Consider the following 21,463-nt stretch of genomic DNA (forward strand, 5'->3'; position numbering starts at 1 on the left):
ATGATGATGTTCAGATATGTTTTGTTTTGTCCACAAACCACAATTATTCAGTTTTAATGATGAATATAAAGCAATATTTACTTAAAAAACAAACAAACATTCAAACCATATACAGGGTGTTCCCCACCTTTTGTCCTACGCCAACTGAGATTGTCACCAAATTGTAAAATAGTACATTTGCAAATTCATGGATAGCAATAATATATAAAATTATATTCTAGCATTAATGACATGATATATCGGCCTAAAAAACGACATGTTTCAGGCAATGCGTCTGTCCTTTATAGTTGAGCTACAGAGATTGTGTGTTCAGTATTCATGGAGCTGAAATTCTGATAACCTGTAGCTCATGGGTTTTAACACCAGATGTGAGATCAACCTGCTAACACCTGCCCCCAAAATGGCACAATGAGAGATTGACTAATGTTTGTGTTGTGACAAAACAGTATATAGTAGAGTAATAAGTGGGCAAGCACATAAACATCCAAGTCTAATCAATTGATTGCTTTTGTGTTATCATTCCAAAAAAAAACAAAAAAAACAACAGGTACAAAGACGGAGTTCCACTGAGAATGTCTGACCAACCATGGAATTACAGCCTTCAACAAAAATACGGTCTTAACTCACTGGAGATCAGAAGGTAGATAAGCTCAAGCTCAATTCCACGATTCAGGCTTAGAACATTTGTACAGAACACAGTATGGTGTGAGTGAAGTAAGAAAATTATAAAATAAAGTATGTACTATATCCAGTATGAGCATGTAAAACTAAATATATATGCAGTTTTCATGTTTTATCCGTCATGTAATCTTGGTGGTAATCTGACATAATAGTGGTTTAGTGCAACACAAATACTAGTAAATACTAAACACTGTATCCTCTGCCAAGGTGCTCTCCCGATGATGCTGGCAAGTATAAAGTGGTGGCCAAGAATTTTCTGGGTGAAGCTACAACCTTTGCAACATTAGTGGTCAAATGTGAGTAGAGTTTATTGTGTCATATTGGCTTCACTTTGCTGGAAAAGCATTATTGATCATAAAGAGAGCAGTTACGCAAATGACTTTCAAGGGTTTTCAGTTTCACACATTAAATTTGTGTTGTTGAGAGTGACCATAACTGATCCAATGAAAAAGTAAAAACGTCACATACTGATGACAGTTGTTGTATAGACTTAATTGTTCACGCATTAAAAAGATAATTCAGCTTAAATAGTTATTTTGTAAGCATGTATTATTAGTAATATAAATCAAGTTTTGATAGCTTGTGTTACACAATAAGGTCACATGAATGTCTCCTTCCAGTAAAATAACAAAAAGGTTCCTCTTGTGTTAGCTGCACTGATAGAAATACTCAAGCTGCCAGCGCTTAGGAAAGCAAAACTGGATTTAAAGTGCATTTCTGAGGAGTTGACTATAAACACTCTGGACCTTATAGTGTGGGCATATTTTATATTCAGTGATCAGCATCTGATTCACGTAGAGCAGCAGCACTGGCATGAAACGTGACTCCTGATAAACACCAGTTACATTTGAAGTATTTATGAATACAGAAGCTAGGGCAGCAATGATGAATTGTAACGTTATCACCTGGTGAAGCAACCATCTATTTTCTATCTATCATTTTCCTTATAAGTCCATATTATGTTCTGATCTACAACAGTAAACAGATCTTTGGTTTGTGCAAAAATATGTGAAGGTTATCTGCAAATTCAAAGTCTCACTGGATAAATCGCACACATGAGACATCTGCACGACCATTGTGGACACACTTAGAAAATACAGAGGCTGTAAAGTGACAAAAACATCATATTATACAACTAAAGACACAGCAGCACAACAACACAGACCAAAACACACGTCCAACGGTCTGTGAGCCACCATCACATCCACAATTCAACACCATGTCACAGCAACACCTTATACAGACGTGACATATGCACAAATGTTGCTGCAGCAACACAATCACAGCAAAGCCAAAGATAACAAACAAACAAACAAACAAACAAACAAAAGGGCTTCACTCACCATTTGCTGACGTCTTTGGATGCTGTGGTATCCTCCAGCTTTGTCAGGTTAAGGCCCGTCTTTGAAAGCCAGTTGTAAGCAGCTGTCAACCACGATGTTTCAGTCAAAGTCTTTCCACAGCAGTATAATCCAGCGTGTGTGTGTCTCTGTCCTCTCATTGTCCCACGTGAGTGATGTCAACTTTAGTCAAAATGCTTAAAAACAGCCTTTGAATACAAACACGCAGGCGAGAATCCGGTGGGAACAAGGCGGCGGGCAGCAGTTAACAAGCTGCACCTGTCCGCCGTTAATTAGCCGTTTAAGTGTCGCTCCTCACAGGTGCGTCACCATCTGAACTCACTCCTGCGTCCTCCATCTGAGTGAGTCCACAATTTGGATCGAATTCAGAGTTATAAAGTAGAAACTTTACGTTGCAAGTTCCCTTCTCTTGACACCATTTAATTATCATTGGTGTAGAGGCCAGTATACGCTGTCCACGTGACATCCGTCCAATTCCACTCACACGCTCACAGACTGAGGTGCGTTCAAGGTCACTCAGTCCCAAATCGTGTGTGTGTGTGTGTGTGTGTGTGAAGTCTCTCAAACTGACTTTCTGTGCTCTTTATGCCCACTTACCTTGAGTGGGCATTTCTGCTTACTTTGCCAAAAGAGAATTATCCTTTAATCCCACAGCTGTTTATATTAGGTTTGTACCCAGAGAATTTGAAAATAAAAAAAAATAAACGATTATTTATAGATTTGAGTATATTAATTGCAAAAAGAATAATAGCTCTATCCTGGAAAAATACCAGAAGACCAGGAATCAGCAGGTGGTTTACTGAGCTATCTACCACTCTGCCCTTAGAGAAAATCACCTTCACACTAAAACAACAAGAGCATCATTTCCATCACATCTGGGACCCTTTTATTTCTTATATATCACGAACAGATTTGCCACATGTGATGGAAGAACCTGGAGACGTGTGAACGGTGGCCCTCTGTAATATTCAATTATACAGTAATGTTTGTTGTTTTTTGTTGTTGTTTACGCCTATATAATGGACTATAACTATTTAGTTCCCCAACCAAAAATTGGAACAATTGGGATGGGATGGGGTGCGGTTGACATGTTTGTTCAATACATGTGATTGTATTTCTTTATGTTGTGAAAAACAATAAAAAGAATGTTGGCAAAAAAAAAAGAGAATTATCCACAGTTCATAGTGTGTGGGTTACAAGCAAACTGTTTTAAAATCCACAGTCATGGAATGAGCAACACTCCTGAGAGAACAATCATTTATATTATCGCAGTATCAACAGAGGAATGTAAGAATATACCATTTTTTATTAAAGATAATATTGTTCATAGGAGAAATACTCCCTAATAATAATAATAATATTAATGTTTTATAGCACCTAATGCAATTAATACAGGCCATTAATGCAAGTTAAATTACTAAAGCATTGATGTCAACAATGTTCAATAAATAAGATAAATTAAACAAGTGCCAACAATAAAAAAAAATTATGTGATAAGTCTTAAACCTGTAATGTTGATAAAGCCTGTCAGCTCCACACCACTCTCTCTCTGTGTTCCTCAGCAAGGTTATTATAATTAACAAAACCTAACTAAGCATTTACAAGAAATTTGAAACTAGCCAACCTGCTCTTATAAAATTAATTAAAACTAACACATTTTACAAAGAAAAAGTCAAGATGGACAGAAGGAACAGCAACTGAGCTTGTAACTGCAAACCGCAAAGTATATAGTGTACACAATATAAATTCAGAAGTGGATTCTACTGCTCAGAAAACCCAGTAATATGCAAGGATGCTTCATGTCCCCGCTCGCCCCTGCTCTGCAGGTGTGTACACACAAACACTCTGTCGGGTCTGATAGTATTGCCTGGCAGAGTCCGTTTTCAGATGAAGGACATGGCACACAAATAATGTTCTATTGTTTTTATTCACCAAGATCAACCATGGGCGTTTACTTGACACACCGACAACAGGGCTGTATCCTCTGAAAGTGTAAAACACACTATATATCTATTAAGATTTTATTGTGTTACACGGGTGGTTATTGACAAATGATGACAATCATGTGCTGAGCCTTTCACAATAGAACCAAAAAATGTCTGGATCTAATATTGTTTAATGAATTCAGGCAATCATTATAACTTTTTTATTATAATAATTATCATAATAATGACACAAGATCCCCATATAGTCACAATAATGGGCATAATATTTCCTAAATATATGGGTTTAAACATATAAACTGATTGAATACACCAGATCACGTGTAGTTGTAAGCACATATTATTGTACTGTATTTGTCTGTAAACGTTGGTTTTCATAGCACCACTGCTAAACCACACCAATGATTTATCTTTTATGGACATGAAGGGGGTAGAATTTGCTATGTCACACACAAGGTGTGACATATTTAATGAGAGTGGCTGTTGCTAAGGCTGTCAAACGCTGAATAAATTGATTTTGCAAAGAGATGTGGCAGAACCTGTGTGGGTTACCACTGTGCCAGCGTCTGTGTCCTAACACGACAAAGGCATCTCTTAATCCTGACAATATTTGTTTGGCTGGAGTTCAAAGCTGCTGAGCGGCTTCGACTCTGTGCCAATGACCAAGCAGTCAAGATCGGACAATCACTTTTTCACATTATAGGTGAAAGAATCAGCATAAAAAGTATGTGCCAGTATTTCAGCAAGTAAGAAAGGAACTGTTTATTTTTCTAATTCTACATCTTCTGATCGGTTTAAAACTTGGTCACAAATCCCCATGTAGAGCATTAAAGTTATATTACTGTGTGTGTTAGTTAGTAAAATTCCAAATCATGTTATTAGTCAAGTAAGACGTATATTTTCTGTTTTTTAAAGAAAGTGATGCTTTTTAATTTGAATGCTATTTGCTGTTTTTAGTTGGCAAAAAAATATAAAGGTGATATCTGACAATCAACACCACTGAAATGATGAGGAACGACAGACAGATCCCATTGCAGCACTCATGCATAATGAATCACAATGAGGGCAGTCGGCGCAGTGGTGACTAATAACTGTTACAGCGAGCATCATGGCCTTACAGCTCAGTAACAGACAGATTCATAATGATAATGTGGATTTTTTTTCTCCTCTGGACTCGTTAACTGGCACACTCTTTCTTGAAAGCTCTCCGTCTCTCGCTTCCTAGCACTATATATCAGTTCAGTGGTCATAGCTTTTAATGAGACATGTCAAGGCTTTTCCTTGCCATCTATATTTCACAGGCTTTTTTTTTTTGGTTGTTAAAAATAAATTTAAGGCCGTATCAGATGTGATCTGCATAATTGTGACATTGCCAGGTTTTTATTTTGTCTGCTGTGTCTCTTCATCTCCTCTGGTTTCACTATATCATTCTCTGTTTCTGTCTCCATCTCTGGCCCTCCCTGCCTTTCTCCATTGTGATGGGCTGTGTCACTCTGCTATTCAGCATATCAAGGAGCCGCGGCCGGTTCAGAGAGCTGGCAGACACCCGGTAAGTTTCACGCCAGGGCCTAATGAAAACTGTCCGCTTTCATTTTCTCTGCCAACCTTTGAAGTTCTTCCCTCCACCAGTAAATGAGAGTGGGCTGGAAGGCTTTGAAGATTGTGACACGACACGCCGCTCACACTGAACCTCGTAAAGAAAAATATGGGTGAAACCGAGAATGAGCAGTGGATTAAAGGTTTTTGTTTGTCAGCGGTGTTTCTGTTTCCGTGTGGGTGCACAGATGTGAGAATGTAAGTAATGTAGAGGACAGTTGCTGTAGCAATGGAAATACTTGCCTCCAAATGAGCAGACCTGACAGTCATGTATATTTCATTCCTGGGACAGCAGGGGATTTATTCCGTTTTGCTCCAAGCTATGGAGCTACTTATATTGGCTGAGGCACACTTTGGCCTAGATTATCCACCAACATGTATATGGATGAGTACATTTTCAGGCAGACCTTGCTTGGTGTCAGATCATGCTTACTGTGCACGGTGATATGGGAGCTATGCTGCTTTTAATCTATACTTAAACACTGCTTTCAACAGGAAAGAAAAAACAATCCAGGCAGGAGGTGATGTTGTGCTAGTGTCCCAGAATCTCAGGGGTTTGTGGTCAGTAAAGCATGAAGCCCGCTGCCCATGCCCCTATCAGCAGTCAGCACTGATTCCTTTTGACAGTGCAATACTTTGGCCAAGTATATTGTCTCGGAACTGTGACTGCTTCCTAATTTAAACCAAGAATAATTTATACCTTTTACTATAGCCTTGCTTTTTAAATAACACAATAAAATAATTATTTGAGCTGAGCAAAACTTCATTTCTATAATATGCAACAACAGGTAGAAAAAAGAGCAAACCTTTACATTACCTCCTGGTCTTATTATGATGTGTTCCGGTTTATATTTATATACATTACAGCCCAGGGTTCTCTGTTTTCTCTCAGGCATTTCACTTGGAATAATTTAAAGATTAGAAATTAATATGTGAATTATTTCCAATTACAAATTGAAACTGGTACAGTGTTGCAGAGCATAGCCTAGCATACAGCCTCACAATAAAAACAGTAACGTTTTAAGAAATCAACAGGAATTAAACATACAATTCATACAAAACATACATCACAATTTTAAATAGCTTTAAAATAAAAACTACTCATTTTCTGTGGCTTTAAGCATTTTACGTGTACTTTACATGTAGCAAAGACCTTGATTTTTCAGCAGGTGCATCTTCTACAGCAACCCGAGCACTCTAACCAGCTGGAGTGTGTTTTGCATTCTTTAAATGGAAGCTTACTACACAGGCAAAGAAGAGTCTGTGCACATCCTTTCTGCTATGCAAAGGTCACCATAGTTTCCTGACATGCTTGAGAAAGGGAGCGGTGAGTGGATAAGTCGTCCACTTGCAGTCTCACCATTAGATGTCACTTCTTCTTTACCCAGCACAGTCACCTTTATGTAAACACCCACATTTTTGGACTGCACTGTTGTTGAAGTGCTATGAAGGCACCAGCCAACATATTCACCGCACACACAGAAATAAAGTCGGCGACATTTTCGATTTCACTCTGTCAGCTTGTACCGGCGTCAGTGTTGACTGAGGTATTGCGTGCTGTTTTCTCTGTCTCTGATATTTTATTATCTCACATACAGCAGATTATATTTTCTGACGCGAATCACTCAATAAACAAAAGCACAACTGTGGTGAATTTATAATCATCGCTGTTGTGCTGAGGGAGGCACATCTAAGCGGTGTGTTTCAATAAAGCCACACACATTCCTGTGGAAGCTCAGACTGATAAGCAGAACAAGATTATTATAAGAAACATGTCACAGTCCCTCACATTCATCCCTGACAATAGGATTTGACAGGACCTCGTGGCGCACATACGTCTCACTTACAGACCGCATTGCTTCAGTGCTTTGACAAGTGGGTGAATTATAGCTGTAGGAAAAAAAGGAATTGTTCACTTTCAAAAACAACATTGTCACATCTTCAGCTTTTTTTGCTGTCCTCTGTTGTTTCTTCCAGGGAGATGGCTCTCCTGACTGTCCTTTGTCTCTGTGCACTGTAGCAGAGGGACTTGTCAGTCTGTCTAAGATGGACTCTTCAGCTAATTAAGCCTCTATGCTTTGCTTGGCTCCTTTTCGCTTCCTGTCACTGAAGACACTGAGTAAGGACGAGCTTGTTACTGCCATAGCTTGAAGATGACAATGACCTCAGCTCAAACGGACACCGTGGTACAGCGACATCGGCGACTAATGAGAGATTATTGACCAAGTTTGGTAGCATTTCTCGGGGAAATGATTACAATTCTATTTTTATTACATACATACAAAAAAGTATACTTAATCAATCACGCACACTGACTTCGGCTTACATTTGCCTCCACATCCTGTGCTTGCTCATCCTCTCCTCTTTACCTGCCATGTTTCTTACCGTAGTGTACCAAAGGAGTTCTGCTCAGTTTTATACTGCAACTTTTAGCCAACATTACAACCGTCTGGAGTGAAGTAGTACAGCTGCGCCTTTAGTGGGCTTACTTTTTCCATATCAGTTCTATCTGTGCCCTGCAGGCTTCCACTGTGGAAAATGAATACGTGCTCGTATGTTAATTATTTTCTTGACCCTTCATTTTTCCTCTATCCCCTAATATAAACAATTCAACTTGTAGGACAGGCCTTGTTTGTATGTGTTAGTTAAAACTGTAGTGTGTCTTTTTTTTTAATATAAATCATTGTCTGTTAAATTATAAATACTGTCAAATAAGTTCACACAATGCTGATTTAGCCTATTAGCTCCACACAACTTTCTCTGTGTCCCCCAGTATTTAGATCTCATGGCATTCGCCTGGCAACATTTGTTAGCTGCAGACAGGAAGTGATTTGTTTTATGTCAGCACAGACAAAGACAACAGTAACACTACACTAGTAAAGCGAAACTGCTGCAAACTGGTTGGAGTAGGACTGAAAACACAGAGAAGAGCCCATGAACAGAGCTTTTACAAGCTCTGCAAGCTCTACACCTGCTCTGCTGGTGTATACTCACGTATGCTCACTCAGCATACGCAGTATACAAGTAATGTTACATATGTATTGTATACATCCTGTAATGAATTTCCAAATACATTTCCTGCTTTTATTTTCTTTCTTTTTCATCTTTATATCATTTCCTAACTTCTCTTTCAGGGCTGAAAATGGGGCAGGAAGTCTACTTTGACACTTGCTTCCCTCCAACATGGGTGAGGGAAGGTGACAGCCTCACCCTGCAGTGCTTCTTCACCTCAGCTCTGCTGCCTTTTCAGGATGTCAGTTGGTTCAGAGATGGTAAATAATATGACCAAAGATAACTGTGTGGTTTTCTTGTCATGTAAATAGTTATTTTTTTTCTCTTCTGATTTTCCAGGTAAACAGCTGCATCAGTCCAGCACTGTGGACATACACACAGTTGACAACAACGCTTCTTTCACTTTAAGGCCTGCCCACAAAGAGCATGAAGGTGTATACACCATTCGGTTGAAGACCTTTGACGTTACCCAGGAACACAGTGCTTTTGTCTATGTCAAAGGTGAGGAACAGCATTGTGGGTGTACAATTTTAAAAGCATTAAAACAGTAAAATACAACACAGGATGGAATAATATAGGAAAAGGCCACAACCTGTGGTAAACTAAAAAATAAATCACAACACAGGGTGGAATAAAAAGGAAAAGATAGGATTTAAGTCTTCATTTAAAAATATCTGATACCCTGATATCGAAGGGTAGTGTGTTCCAAAGTTTACGGACGTAAGTAACAAAGGCAGCATCCCCAATTATCTTTCGACTGTTGAGGGGAACCTCCAATATGCCAGCAGCGGACGATCACAGTGTTCTTTACATATAGCTCACAAGGGAGTTGTTAGTAGTATTTTGACCTTGTGGGGACATTTTGTCTGGGCCCCACAACTTTAAGGGCCTTTTTCAGAATTTGGTTTAGGTTAATGGTTAGGGATAGTCACTTTGTTGTGATGAGCGAGGTTAGGGTAAGGGGCTAGGGAATGCATTATGTCTATGAGGTGTCCTCACTAAGATATAGAAACGTGTGTGTGTGTGTGTGTGTGTGTGTGTCCAGATCACACCACAAACTTCTCAGAAACTAAAAGTATTTTCTTCACTCGGAAATGTTCAATTTATTGTTTATAAAGAAGTGATTGGGTGAGACCTTTTATATAGAAATGCCTTAACTCAACCTTAACTCCAAACAGTTTTTTCCTGTCAGCAAACTTCCTTAATTGATGCAGGGAAATTGCACCATCAGTCAAGCTGCTCTGCAGTATACCTTGTTTGCTACTTGCACATATAGCACAGAAAAATGTCCACTCGACTCATCAAACATTTAGTGTGTGGCTTGAACGTCTTTGGAAGAATGTTGGGGATGAAGAAATATGTGTCTCAGTACCAAAGAAGTGCTTACTCGTAAATTTCCCTCAGTCACTGCTCAGTGTGATCAGAGTCATTCTGCAGGATGAAGTGCACAGCTACACACCAACCAAACACACATGCTTTATGTAAAATGAATGCAGAAAGTACCACAGTGCATATAAGTTCATTAACACAATCTGAAGCAATTAAATACAATATTATGTATGGATTATTCATTTGGAGATTGGTGCAGCTCCCCTGCGACGATAAAGCGGTAGAGGATGGATGATTATTCATTTAGTCGATGGTTTGTTTACATTTGAAAGGCTGATTTGTTTTTGCTGAAGTCCTTCTGTTACTCCGTCTACTTCCCCTCATCCATTACCTTTTGCTCTCTGGTATCATCGCCCTTCCTTCTACATCTTAATCGCCCCTCGATTTTGACTCCTCCGTGAGTTAACCTCGAGTCCTCCGTCCTCAGATGCTTCAGCTGCAGTGGTTGGAGGTCCTGCGTCTCCTCTGGCAGTGCACGTGTCTGACGTCAACAAGGACTACGTCTTCCTCACCTGGCAGCCCCCCAGTGCTGATGGGGACTCCCCTGTGGAGGGTTACTTTGTAGAGAGGTAAGGATTAGTATCATTAAAAAAGTGGTACCTGATCATATGAAAGAAAATGGACATAGTTATTCAAGCATCAAGTTTATTGATTTGAATCACAACTATATGAAATTGATTACTTTGTAATCAATCGATCCACAGATTGTGTTCATGGTTATTTGACTATTGTTTTGTGTATTAAATGTCAAAAATACTTAGAAATGATGATAGAAATTTGTCCAAGCTGAGATCAAATAAGACATTTCGCTCATCGCCTATATTCATGCTCATAGATATTTATAAACAAATCCTCCCAGGTGAACATTTTATTTCTAAAATAAAATAATAAAACACTTTGAAAATGATTAATTCATAAACATATTGTCAAATCATGGTCAATTTGTTTTGTTTTTTAAAATACTCTTTCTTTTTCATCACTGCCTTGGCTAGAGTCACAATCAGATAATGTTGGTCAACTAATTAATGAATTGAACAACTGTACTGTCCTTCCAAATAATTATAAAGTGAATTATAAAACTATGATTTTATCATGATGGACTAAAATTACACCCACTTGTAGGGGATTTGTTTTCCATAAATATTACTGTAGAAACAAAGTTTTCAATCAAACCTGTTGTTGGTTCGTCTCACTAAGTATATTCTGTAAAAAGATGGTATCTCTTAAAGTGAGAGCACATTGATTTCGTCTCATAAAAAAAAGCCTTACTGTAGACTGGACGGAGAGGCAATTTCCTGCAGTGTAAGTCAACAACCGACCTATACTGTAAGACTACACATTTGCAGCTTAATCTTGCACGCTGCTGGGGAGGAAATTGGATTAGGGCAGATAAAGATGGCGATGTTGGTGACCAGCGGTGGTGTAATATTCATTTGGCAGCGTTTGCACTAGATGGATGGTGTACATGGTAATTATCAGCCTTTAGCACTGTGTTAACAGCAGAGTCAAAGACTCTCGCAGGAGAACAGGTGCTGCACTTATCACCACCACACACCAATCAATCAGGATCATCCTGTACATGGGTTTATGTGTGAGTGTCTTCATGTAAGTGCACATGTCCATCTTTACCCAGAGGTGTTTGTTAATGGCATTCAGTTTTGTAGTAGTTTTGTGTTTTTCCTTCTCTTATTCCAAAATGTAATTGGTTACAGGGTGAGTAAAGGCAAACGTAAGCTACCTCTCAGTTCCCTAGCAACCCCTTATTCTTAGAGAAGTGCACTGTTTTCTCTCTTTGTTTACCGCGAGAGGCAGCAGTTTGTTATCGACGTTGTATAATCTGGTCACAATAACAGGCCTTGGTGGGGTATTTACTGACCATGATGTGTTGTTGTGCAGGCTAAAGTGTTTTACAATTGCTTTGATAATGCTGCACCATGCAGAGTGCACATAAAATGGTCACACTTCATGAATGTGGTTCTTTGCTTACCTCTTATTCAGTTGTCCTCTTTCTTCCTTTGTTATTGCATAAATGTTGCATGTGAAGGATCGATTTGTGGTTTTTCCTTTGCTCTCGTTGCCAGATTTGCTCTAGGTCAAGGCGAGTGGGTGCGCTGCAACGTGCATATTCAGAAAACTTGTCACTACCCAGTGTTTGGACTCAAGGAAGGAGTTTGGTACCAGTTCAGAGTGCATGCTGTAAATAAAGCTGGAGCGGGACGTCCGTCCAAGGCCACAGAGCCCGTCCTCACTGCAGACCCCCAGGACCACACCAGGACCACAGGTAACACCTCGCATGCACTGATGTTTAAAAAAAAAACATTATAAACAAGTTGCTTTACATCACCACAAAGAAACTTAGATGTAAATATTTAAAGAGGAACAAACATGACCTGTTTGCTTCAGTTCATTAGTGGTGAGAAACCAAAGGTGATAGTTCAGGTTTTTTGACATGTGGTTGTAGAAGGTGCATCCGCTGCTCTGGGAACCAGCTTGAACACAAAAGAACACAAAATACAGACTTTTAGCCACTGAACCAAAGTCTCTCCTCATAAAATGTAAGCGAGCATAAGTCTTTAATACCTTTAGAATATGTTTGCTGCTTTATCTTGCCACTGAAATGGGATTCACTGTGTAAACACAGGAGCTGCTGGTCTGCCACTGCCTCATGTGGTAAGTTTGGGTCACTTAGATGACCCTGAACAAAGGATTGCCACAACTGAGAAAGAATAAGTTAACATATTTGAACTTAATGATGGAGGCAGCAGTGGATGAACAACTCCTGGGTGCCATGGTGTAAATTTGTTAATTTTCTCATTAATAAACTGGAGGAGTTAGCGTTTTCATAAAGTCATAAAGCAGCAAACATATGACACTTTTCCACTGTACAGCACGACTAGACAGGTTTCTCCCTACTTCATAGTACCTCCTAAACGTGGGCGTGGCGTGATGCGGCTCACCGCTTGCGATTGCAGCTTTCAACAATGCTGACGCTAAATACGCCAAACTACTCTGTTAAAGACAAGACATTGCCTTGCTAAATGATGGAGATGAACGCATGTCTTTTAACTGATCTACAGTTCGGCATTGTTCACTTTGGTTCTTGTATCAGACGCCGTGCTCATGACTTCAGAATCCAAGACACTGACCAATCAGTGGACAGCACTCTGACGATGTCACACATAGTATCAGCTCAGCTCGCTTGGAACCTCATCAGAGCAGGTACCAAAAAAGTTACCAGGTATTATCCCTAATGGAAAAGCCCAAAAAAAGTCGAGCCGTGCAGGAACTGGGCAGTGCAAAAACGTCTATATTTAGTGGATGAGCCTTGGATGGCTATATTTTATAGTTTTACTTATACTGTATGTCACTGGCAGCCATGTTCTCAGGGAGAGTGAGTGTCGGTGTCTGGCGATGGTTGCCGGCGTCTTGTTGCTAAGTGCTGACTATGTGTCAGAACGTCATACAACTACACAAAAAAAAACCCTGAACCATCACTCTTTTTGTTGGAAAATGAGCGAATGAAAAATAACTGGCATTTGTGAAAATGTTGTGTGCCTCCAGAGAAAGTTGAGATAGTGACATCTCTAGTGTCAGTGCAGGTTATGACAGAAAGATACTCGGAGGGTTTGACGTCTAGCATCTGTACCCAACTCATCATCACCTCCTTTCTTTGCCTTGAGCCCTTTTTGAGGGAAAAAATGTTTGAAATAAGAAGAAAAAAGTGTTGTGATGACATTTTGAACTGAAAACAAGGTGCTCTGACTACATGACATTTAAATTCATTATATTTATGCAACCTGTATTTGCATATATATGTCTGCAAAACTCTACTATCATTTCACTGAAATGATTCTCTCTTATTTGCTGTCTTGACATCAGAGGTGGACATCTCTGATGAACTCACCATTCCAACAAGCTTCATTCTTCATTTGCTTTTAAATCTGGCAACAGTGCAGAACATAGCATCAGTGACACCTGCATCATTCACAGTTTCATGTATTCAGATTGTTCTCCTGCTGTTGCCAGTGCATCAGACCACTGCAGGATTACCTTTAAGGCAATAGGTTTTCTTAAATACTTTCTTAATACTTAACATACTAGAGGGAAGGGAACAATTCAAGGAGAGCTAATGTCAATTGCTGAGTGTGAGTGTGTGTGTGTGAGTGTGAAGGACTGTGAGTGTGTGTAACAGGGAGGACAGATGGGCTCTGGTCAGATGCTGTGGATCATTAAACACAGATGAAGGACAGGCAGAAGGTTGACTTGCCTCTGGCCTGCTCTCCATCTCTCTCTCTCTCTCTCTCTCGCTCTCTCTCTGTCTCTCTCTCTCACACACACACACACTGCTCCTCTAACATTTACACTAACAGTGTTATCATGGGCTCACATATAACCCCCACTTTTTCCCTCTCTGTCCTTCCCATTCTCTCCATCTCAGTGGTCAAGGTGGGCAGAGGAAGGACCATCACCATTACAAAAGATGATCTGGAAGGTGAGAGACAGAGGCTGCTTTTTGTGTTGTTGGTTTTTTATTATTGTTTCAGTGAATTTTGTCATAAAAAATGCCATCTGAACATTTCCACTCCCTGGTGTGAAACAGCATCTATGTATGTATGGTACATGGTGTGCTGTGCCTGTAGGTTGCCTCAGGCTCAGGGCTTAATGCATCTTCATATTATATTTAACTATGAGCTGATTTAATTGTAATGGCTGAGGCGATAAGCATTTGTTCCATTTTCAGAGATGAATGAAAACGAATGAACAGTCCCTGGTGGTATCCTGGTAAATGCACTTAATGGCTCGGGGGGTTGATGTGAACGCGTGTGAAGAGGGACGATTACTTTGATGATGTAACTCACAGTCAGGGGGAGATAAAATAGCAGGAATATGTGTTGGAGAAGGAAACCAGAAAATAGGGATGTTTTCATTTTTAAGGTTTTGACTGACAAACAAGCTTTTAAATATTTATACAAGCAAAACTATCTATCTATCTATCTGTCTATCTATCTATTTATCTATCTATCTATCTACTGTATCTATCTATCTATCTATCTACTGTATCTTTCTATGTGCAGGTGATATTATGCACACATCTACATACACACATATTTGTAGTACTTTTATTGTAATAAAATAAATAAATTTAAGATGTGTTTCAAACATTGGATTTAACTGAGAGAAAAAAGGAAACACTTCAATGCAGAAAAACGTTTTTCTTGTTCTGCTTGCCAGTGCTTTGTTGTTGTGCTGGTTTTTGTGAGTGTTTTTGCCCTAGTAGCCAATATAAAATGGATGAATATTTGAATTGAATTGATCTTAGTCACCTATCATGAGCAATCTCATGTTGTTGCCTTTTAATGATGAGATTTTTTTTATACTCCTGATCACAGATAAAGCTCTATTTGACAGGATCACAGGAAAAACTGTTGATTTCTGAGTCTCATTCCCAGGTCAATTGCAGCTGTCTGTCATCTGTCTCTGAGGAGCAGAGACAGATGCATGCACTTCATACATGACAGATGACCCAAGGCAATTTCTTACTTACAGTTGTTACCGATGCTGGAATAGTGATCTTGCCGCCAAAAGAATGAGTATGTACAACTGCTCAGTAGAACAGCCAGTAACTAAGTGAAAAACAAGAGAGACAATATGGAGAATTAAAAAAATGTAAATAAAAAACAGAGCTGAAAAAAAGAAAAGCTTAAAGCCCCTTTTCCACTAGCACGGCGCGCCTCACCTGAGGCGTCACAATGCGTGACGTTGTCAGCCTGCCGGCCACTGATTGGTCAGAGTGCCGTTCCAGGAAGAGGCATGAGCAAGACGTCCAAGCCGACCAATGCTGAACTGTAGATCAGTTAAAAAGTCTCACCAAAATCTCAGTATTTAACAGAGGAGTTTGATGTATTTAGTGATCGCGACCGGCATCACAAACCCTGCCGCTGTATTTCAGTCCAGTGACTGTGTCAGACGGAGTCTGTGCTCTGGTCATGGAGGACGTACTGAACAATAGAAAATAGTTTTGATTAATTGATTCTAATGATTCAGTTACACTGAAAACAACTGCTTTACAAGTCACTGGTCTGTGTGTGTGTCGCATGTGATTCATGGCACTGTGCAGTGATGACAAACCGTGTAGAGACGTGACGAGGCGAGTCAGGTTTGAAGCACCAAGAGGTTGATGCTGGTGAAACAGGAGAGCACAGTCTCACAGCAGTGTCCTGCTACGATACAAATGACTGCTGTGTTACGTTCAAGACGACACGTAGCTTTAACTTTGCTGCTTATTTTGATTCTCAGCTGAAGCAGCAGTAGGTGAGGTGAAAACTGTGGTTGTGTATTTTATGCACAGTCTGAGCATCGCAGATGGTTGATTAACTCACATTGTATCTCAGGTGGTGCAGACCACAGGAGGCTGCTGGTAGATTGAAAAAGAAAAAGAAAGAAAAGCTATTGTGATAAGACTTTGATGCAAGCAGCTCATATCCCCAGTGCTGATTAAAAGCTATAGTGTTCACATTTCCACTGTTGGTGTGTCCTATGCTACATACTATACTACAATACTCTAGGGGGAGCTGACACCGTAAGACACTAGGCTAAGGCTGCAGCGCCCCCCTTCCTGCGGTAATGGGCTCCCCCCCGTGATGGAGTTAATGCATCTGAATGGTACGTTCGGTTGGAGCAGGGTGGGGCAATGCAAGAATCATAAAGCGCTTTATTGCATGGAAATTAGAATACTACCCCGAGTACAAGATGAGTCATCTAAAATCTCGAAGCACGGGGCATAGCAACCTCTAAAATCTAACCATAATGTTGGAAAAATGGCTGTTTTGATATGATTGGGTTGTATACAGGCATGAAGGTGACATTTTGATGTCACGGGGAATTTAAAAATAGAAGAAGATGGAGCCGTTATACGACTACACAAACTGTCCTTTTAAGAGATAAACAATAGTTTTATTTGATATTGTGCTGAGGCACAGGTGTGCGACAATATAAACTTCATTACCAACACACAGACTCACTGGCTTTACCATGTCAGTGTCTCTCCTGTCACTCTTCTACACACTGCACTGCAGTTCAAGTTCAGGGGAAACAAAAGGAGAGAGAAAGAGAGGAACTAAAACTCAAGACGTTGAACTAAATCACAAATTGTTCCACTGTCCGTGACATGAAATGTTGCTGAAAGTGTGCTGACTCCAGCCTTATTTGTTATTTAAAACAAATGAGGAATGGAGGTGAAATTATAGGGCATTATAAGTTAAATTCTACCTACTCAACACTTTTACTCAAATCCAGCAGACAAAGCATGAAAATTCCTGATGCAAAGGTTTTAGCAAATGCAATATCTCAGCCAGCACTTTTTGGACTCTGCTTTTATTCTCCCTGACCTTGTGGATGTTTCTCCACCTCCTCAATTTCTTCCTCTCTTGGTTCCGCAGGTCAGATTAAAGCTCCTCTCCCTCCCACAAATGTTCACACCTGCGAGGTGAGCGACACCTACGTGGTGCTGAGCTGGACCGAGCCTGAACCCAGAGGCAGGGAGCCGCTCAACTTCTATGTGGAGCGGGTCAGTCCTCCCTCCCACAGAGGAACTATGTATTCTCTACAGACACAAACACACACACACACACACAAATACCCGTATTACATAACTCCAATGACCTCTGATGTTATTTTGAGGTTTATACTTGACCCATACTCTTATTTTGACATCATATCAGAAAAATCCACTTGCAGAGATTTGAAACTGGTTTCAAACACCCTGTCATGCACTCTTCTTTGTTTTGTTAAAGTTGCATTACTCACACACCCTGACTTCCACACTAGTATCACACTAACTACACACCCTAATCACTCACCTATTGGGTGAAGGACTAGTTTAATAGCTGAGTGGTTAGGGCGTGTAGTTAATGTGAAACTAACTACACGCCCTAACCTCTCAGCTACTGGTTTTTCATGTCAGTGACTGTGTCCATGCAGACAGTGACCATAACCCTCACCCGCATGCCCTTGCAAGCTTACAACCAGTAGCGACGAGCAAGAAGGACATGTTAGTCTGTTATTTTATGGTATTTTCGTTAAAATAAATACTTCTGATGAAATTTCACAGGCTGGAACAAATCGATTTTACTAGATCACCTAGATCTAAAGTCGATGACTGTGTTGTGGTTTTGATTTGCCCTGCTGTATTTCAATCATAAATCCTGTAAAAGAAAATACAGAGATATGAGAAAGTGTGGTTGTTTTTTTCCCCTCGGACTCGATATGAGGTTCAAAAGGATGCCACAATAACAAAAGTTTTCCTGCAACGTATCACAGAGTTGGGAATGACCTATTCTATATAACAATAAAGTCTCAGCTCCCCAATATCATGACAGACTACAGCCTCCAGCTCAAATAATCAGAAAATTGCCACAGGAAATAGATTTTCATTGGACTTCTATAAGTTACTGAGCTAATAAAACTGTCAAATCTGTCAAAGGCATCTGAAATTACTAAAGTCTGCCGCTTCGCTCCCCCTATTATAATGAAAGGAACATTCAAATATCCCTTTCACCCTTGAGCAAGCACTGTTTAATCACTGATCTCTCTGACGTGCCTGGCTCTGTTGTTAGCTTTTCTTCCTCAAACAGGGAGTGAGTGCAGGGAGTAACGGTAACACAACATAGAGGTAAACATGGAATATGAAATGGAGTATATACACTTTGTATTGTATATATTGACCAAGGTGTCCAGATGAGTCACTGGTGGCAGAGCTGCCTCTACGTTTGTTTGGCTTTATCCTGACGTGTCTGTCCTCCAGTCTACCTGCACATGTTCTGTCTCTCTCAATCTGAGGATCAGAGCAGCACAGAATAAGAATAAATCATGTACTTATTGAGGTATATGTGACCAACTCTGCACTACTTCACTCTTGGGGAGATTGAATCGGCCGCTTATCAGAGTGATACTTTATATCCTGCGGTAGATGCTGCATTTGAAATCATATTTGTGTTGTTTTTTACTCTGCATCAGTCACTGGCAGGAACAAACAGCTGGGAGATGGCCAGTCTGGAGATAGTGGTAAACTCTCCCAGGTTCCCAGTGTTTGACCTGGTCAAGGGCAAACAGTACTGCTTCAGAGTGCGCGCCATCAACAAGTACGGTGTCAGTGACCCCTCTGACCCGAGTGGACCAATCTCCTTGGGAAAGCCGCAAGGTGAGAGGGAATGTGTTTGGTATTTACCACCCATTCATGACTTGGCACTTGACAATTACACATCAAGTTGTCTTTAAATACAAATCATTTGGCTTTTATAGCTTTCGAATAAATCTCTTAGATGTACTTTATGCAAGGGTCTTGCTTTATGAAGGCCGCCATTGTGTGCGTTTCACGTGAAGGCCACCATAGTTTTTTGACATACTTAGAGAGGCGTCCACCATCTGTAGCGATCTGCAGTCTCTCCATTTGATGTCACTAATTCTTACAAACTGTACCTTTAAAGTGACATGAATATCGCCGTGGTATGTAAACTGTAATTGTGAGTCACAAACAATTCTGCTGTTGGTGTTTAAAAAATAACCGCTACAGTAAACGTTTGAAATTGCCTGTTTGGTCAAATCAGTGGTTCTAAACCTTATATAAATGTTTGGGTTTATTATAAATGACTGAAATAATTGAATATCAAAATAGAAACTGACCAATGGACTGAAAGTCTAGTTGTTTTGTCTTATTTAAACGATCACTGCGGGGAGTTTTCATGTAAATAGATGATGTGAAAACACTGAATGTGTATTTGCCTCACATACACGTACACAATGCAGGCTATATGTATCCTCATGAGCATGCATTAAACAGAGCTATATTTAGTATATCACAATACTAAAAAAAGGTCAAAGACTGATTGAAAAGTGTAGTGCTAATCATTCAAATGTCTCATGTGTAGGATTCAGTGGCATCGTGGTGTGAAGGTGCATATTGCAAACAACTTTTGGAATGATGATACTTTTTATCTCAGATAGCAAAAAAAAAAACTAAACATGAAATCAGTGTTTTATTTCTCCATTTTGAACTACTGTATAAACATGGCAGACTCCATGGAAGAGGAAATGATCTTGTGCAGCATAGATTCATTCACTTTCATAAACATTTCTGTTGCTGGGTCCCACCACTGCTCCTTTAATCATATGCCAAAGTATTCAATAACTTTACCTTTCATAATTCCACTCCTGATTTCCATAATTTCATTGATGGTCGATTGTTTTCTTTTGATTCCCATCAGCTGTGCCAGCTTGTCCTCACTCCGTGTTGGCCTTCAGAGACACAGACACATCAGTGCTGCTGCAGTGGCAGGAGCCCAAAGACAAAGACAGCATTCTGGGATACTACCTGTACTACAGTGAGGCTGACAAACACGAGTGGAAAACTGTTAACAACAAGCCTCTAACCAAAACCAGGTAACTGTGACGGATCATGTTTGAAGCTAACTTATATTACAACTCTCCCGACGTCTTAAAAGATCTTTCAAACTTCATCTCTCCACCTCAGGTTTACCGTCCACGGTCTCAAGACACGGAAAGAATATGTGTTTCGGGTGAAGGCTGTGAGCCAAGCAGGAAACAGCAAATACTCAGAGCAGTCTCAGCCCATCCTCGTCAAATCAGCTATTTGTGAGTGCAGCAGTGTCTCTTTGGCTTTTACACGCGGCTCCTGTTTCAGAGGCGAAAAGTGCTTCATATTTAAATGTCTAAATGCTGAATCTATCGATTGGACAACGTAGGCCAGAAATTCATTGGCAGAAAAGGACTATACTGCCCAACAGTGTTTTGTATAAGTGTATAATGGCTTCAAAATAATAATTGTTTGGTTTTCATAACCTTACAATAAGCCTTTTATATGTACTGTAGGCAACAATGTTGTAGGCAACAATGTGCAAAAATGTGCAACTTTAATCAATAGCTGTGTTATTTTTTACATTTCTCTGGGTGTTCCAGGTGTTCCCTCTGCTCCCTCTGCCATTGCCCTGCTGTTGTGCACTGGGTCAGAGATGGTGCTGGGATGGAGGGCTCCTTCCTATAGTGGGGGAAGTTCTGTTCGCGGTTACTATTTGGACCAGAGTGAAGTCGGCGAGGACACATGGAGAGAAGTCAACATCAAGGCTGTGAAAGAGAGGCAGTTTAAAGTCAGTGAAGCTCTAACATCATACAGCTACAGTACTAAACAAGTGCACTTAGCCATTCCAGCAGCACTGCACTAACAGTCTTCTGTCAGTCACTTCATCATTTGGGAGCAAACTGTAGCATCAGCACTTAATGGATGAGCCGCTAAGAAACTGTAGACTAGCAGGTTCACATTTTTCCCTTTCATATATCAGACTTTCATCCTTTTAGATGGTAATGACACATTCTCTTGCACAACCACAGAGTTTGCGTTTGACATTTTCGTTGGAATTTCTTCACAACTATTGGATTTATCGTCTTAGCCTTCAATCCACCTGTGAA

At 40.1% G+C, this 21,463-nt stretch overlaps 1 protein-coding gene across 1 annotated transcript in view; it reads left to right on the forward strand.

The window, feature by feature from the left end:
- Positions 1-21,463, forward strand: part of myom3 (myomesin 3) — a 57,169-nt gene that overhangs the window by 17,070 nt on the left and 18,636 nt on the right. Inside the window, exons 6-18 of the mRNA XM_044033275.1 lie at positions 548-640; positions 889-977; positions 5,490-5,534; positions 8,716-8,853; positions 8,933-9,094; positions 10,410-10,551; positions 12,064-12,263; positions 14,421-14,474; positions 17,422-17,549; positions 18,998-19,181; positions 20,245-20,419; positions 20,511-20,632; positions 20,957-21,144. Of these exons, the coding sequence (XP_043889210.1) occupies positions 548-640; positions 889-977; positions 5,490-5,534; positions 8,716-8,853; positions 8,933-9,094; positions 10,410-10,551; positions 12,064-12,263; positions 14,421-14,474; positions 17,422-17,549; positions 18,998-19,181; positions 20,245-20,419; positions 20,511-20,632; positions 20,957-21,144 (1,720 nt within the window). The remainder of the gene's footprint in view (positions 1-547; positions 641-888; positions 978-5,489; positions 5,535-8,715; positions 8,854-8,932; positions 9,095-10,409; positions 10,552-12,063; positions 12,264-14,420; positions 14,475-17,421; positions 17,550-18,997; positions 19,182-20,244; positions 20,420-20,510; positions 20,633-20,956; positions 21,145-21,463) is intronic.

This window comes from Solea senegalensis, linkage group LG9 (genome assembly GCF_019176455.1).
Source record: "Solea senegalensis isolate Sse05_10M linkage group LG9, IFAPA_SoseM_1, whole genome shotgun sequence".
Taxonomy (NCBI): Eukaryota; Metazoa; Chordata; class Actinopteri; order Pleuronectiformes; family Soleidae; genus Solea; species Solea senegalensis.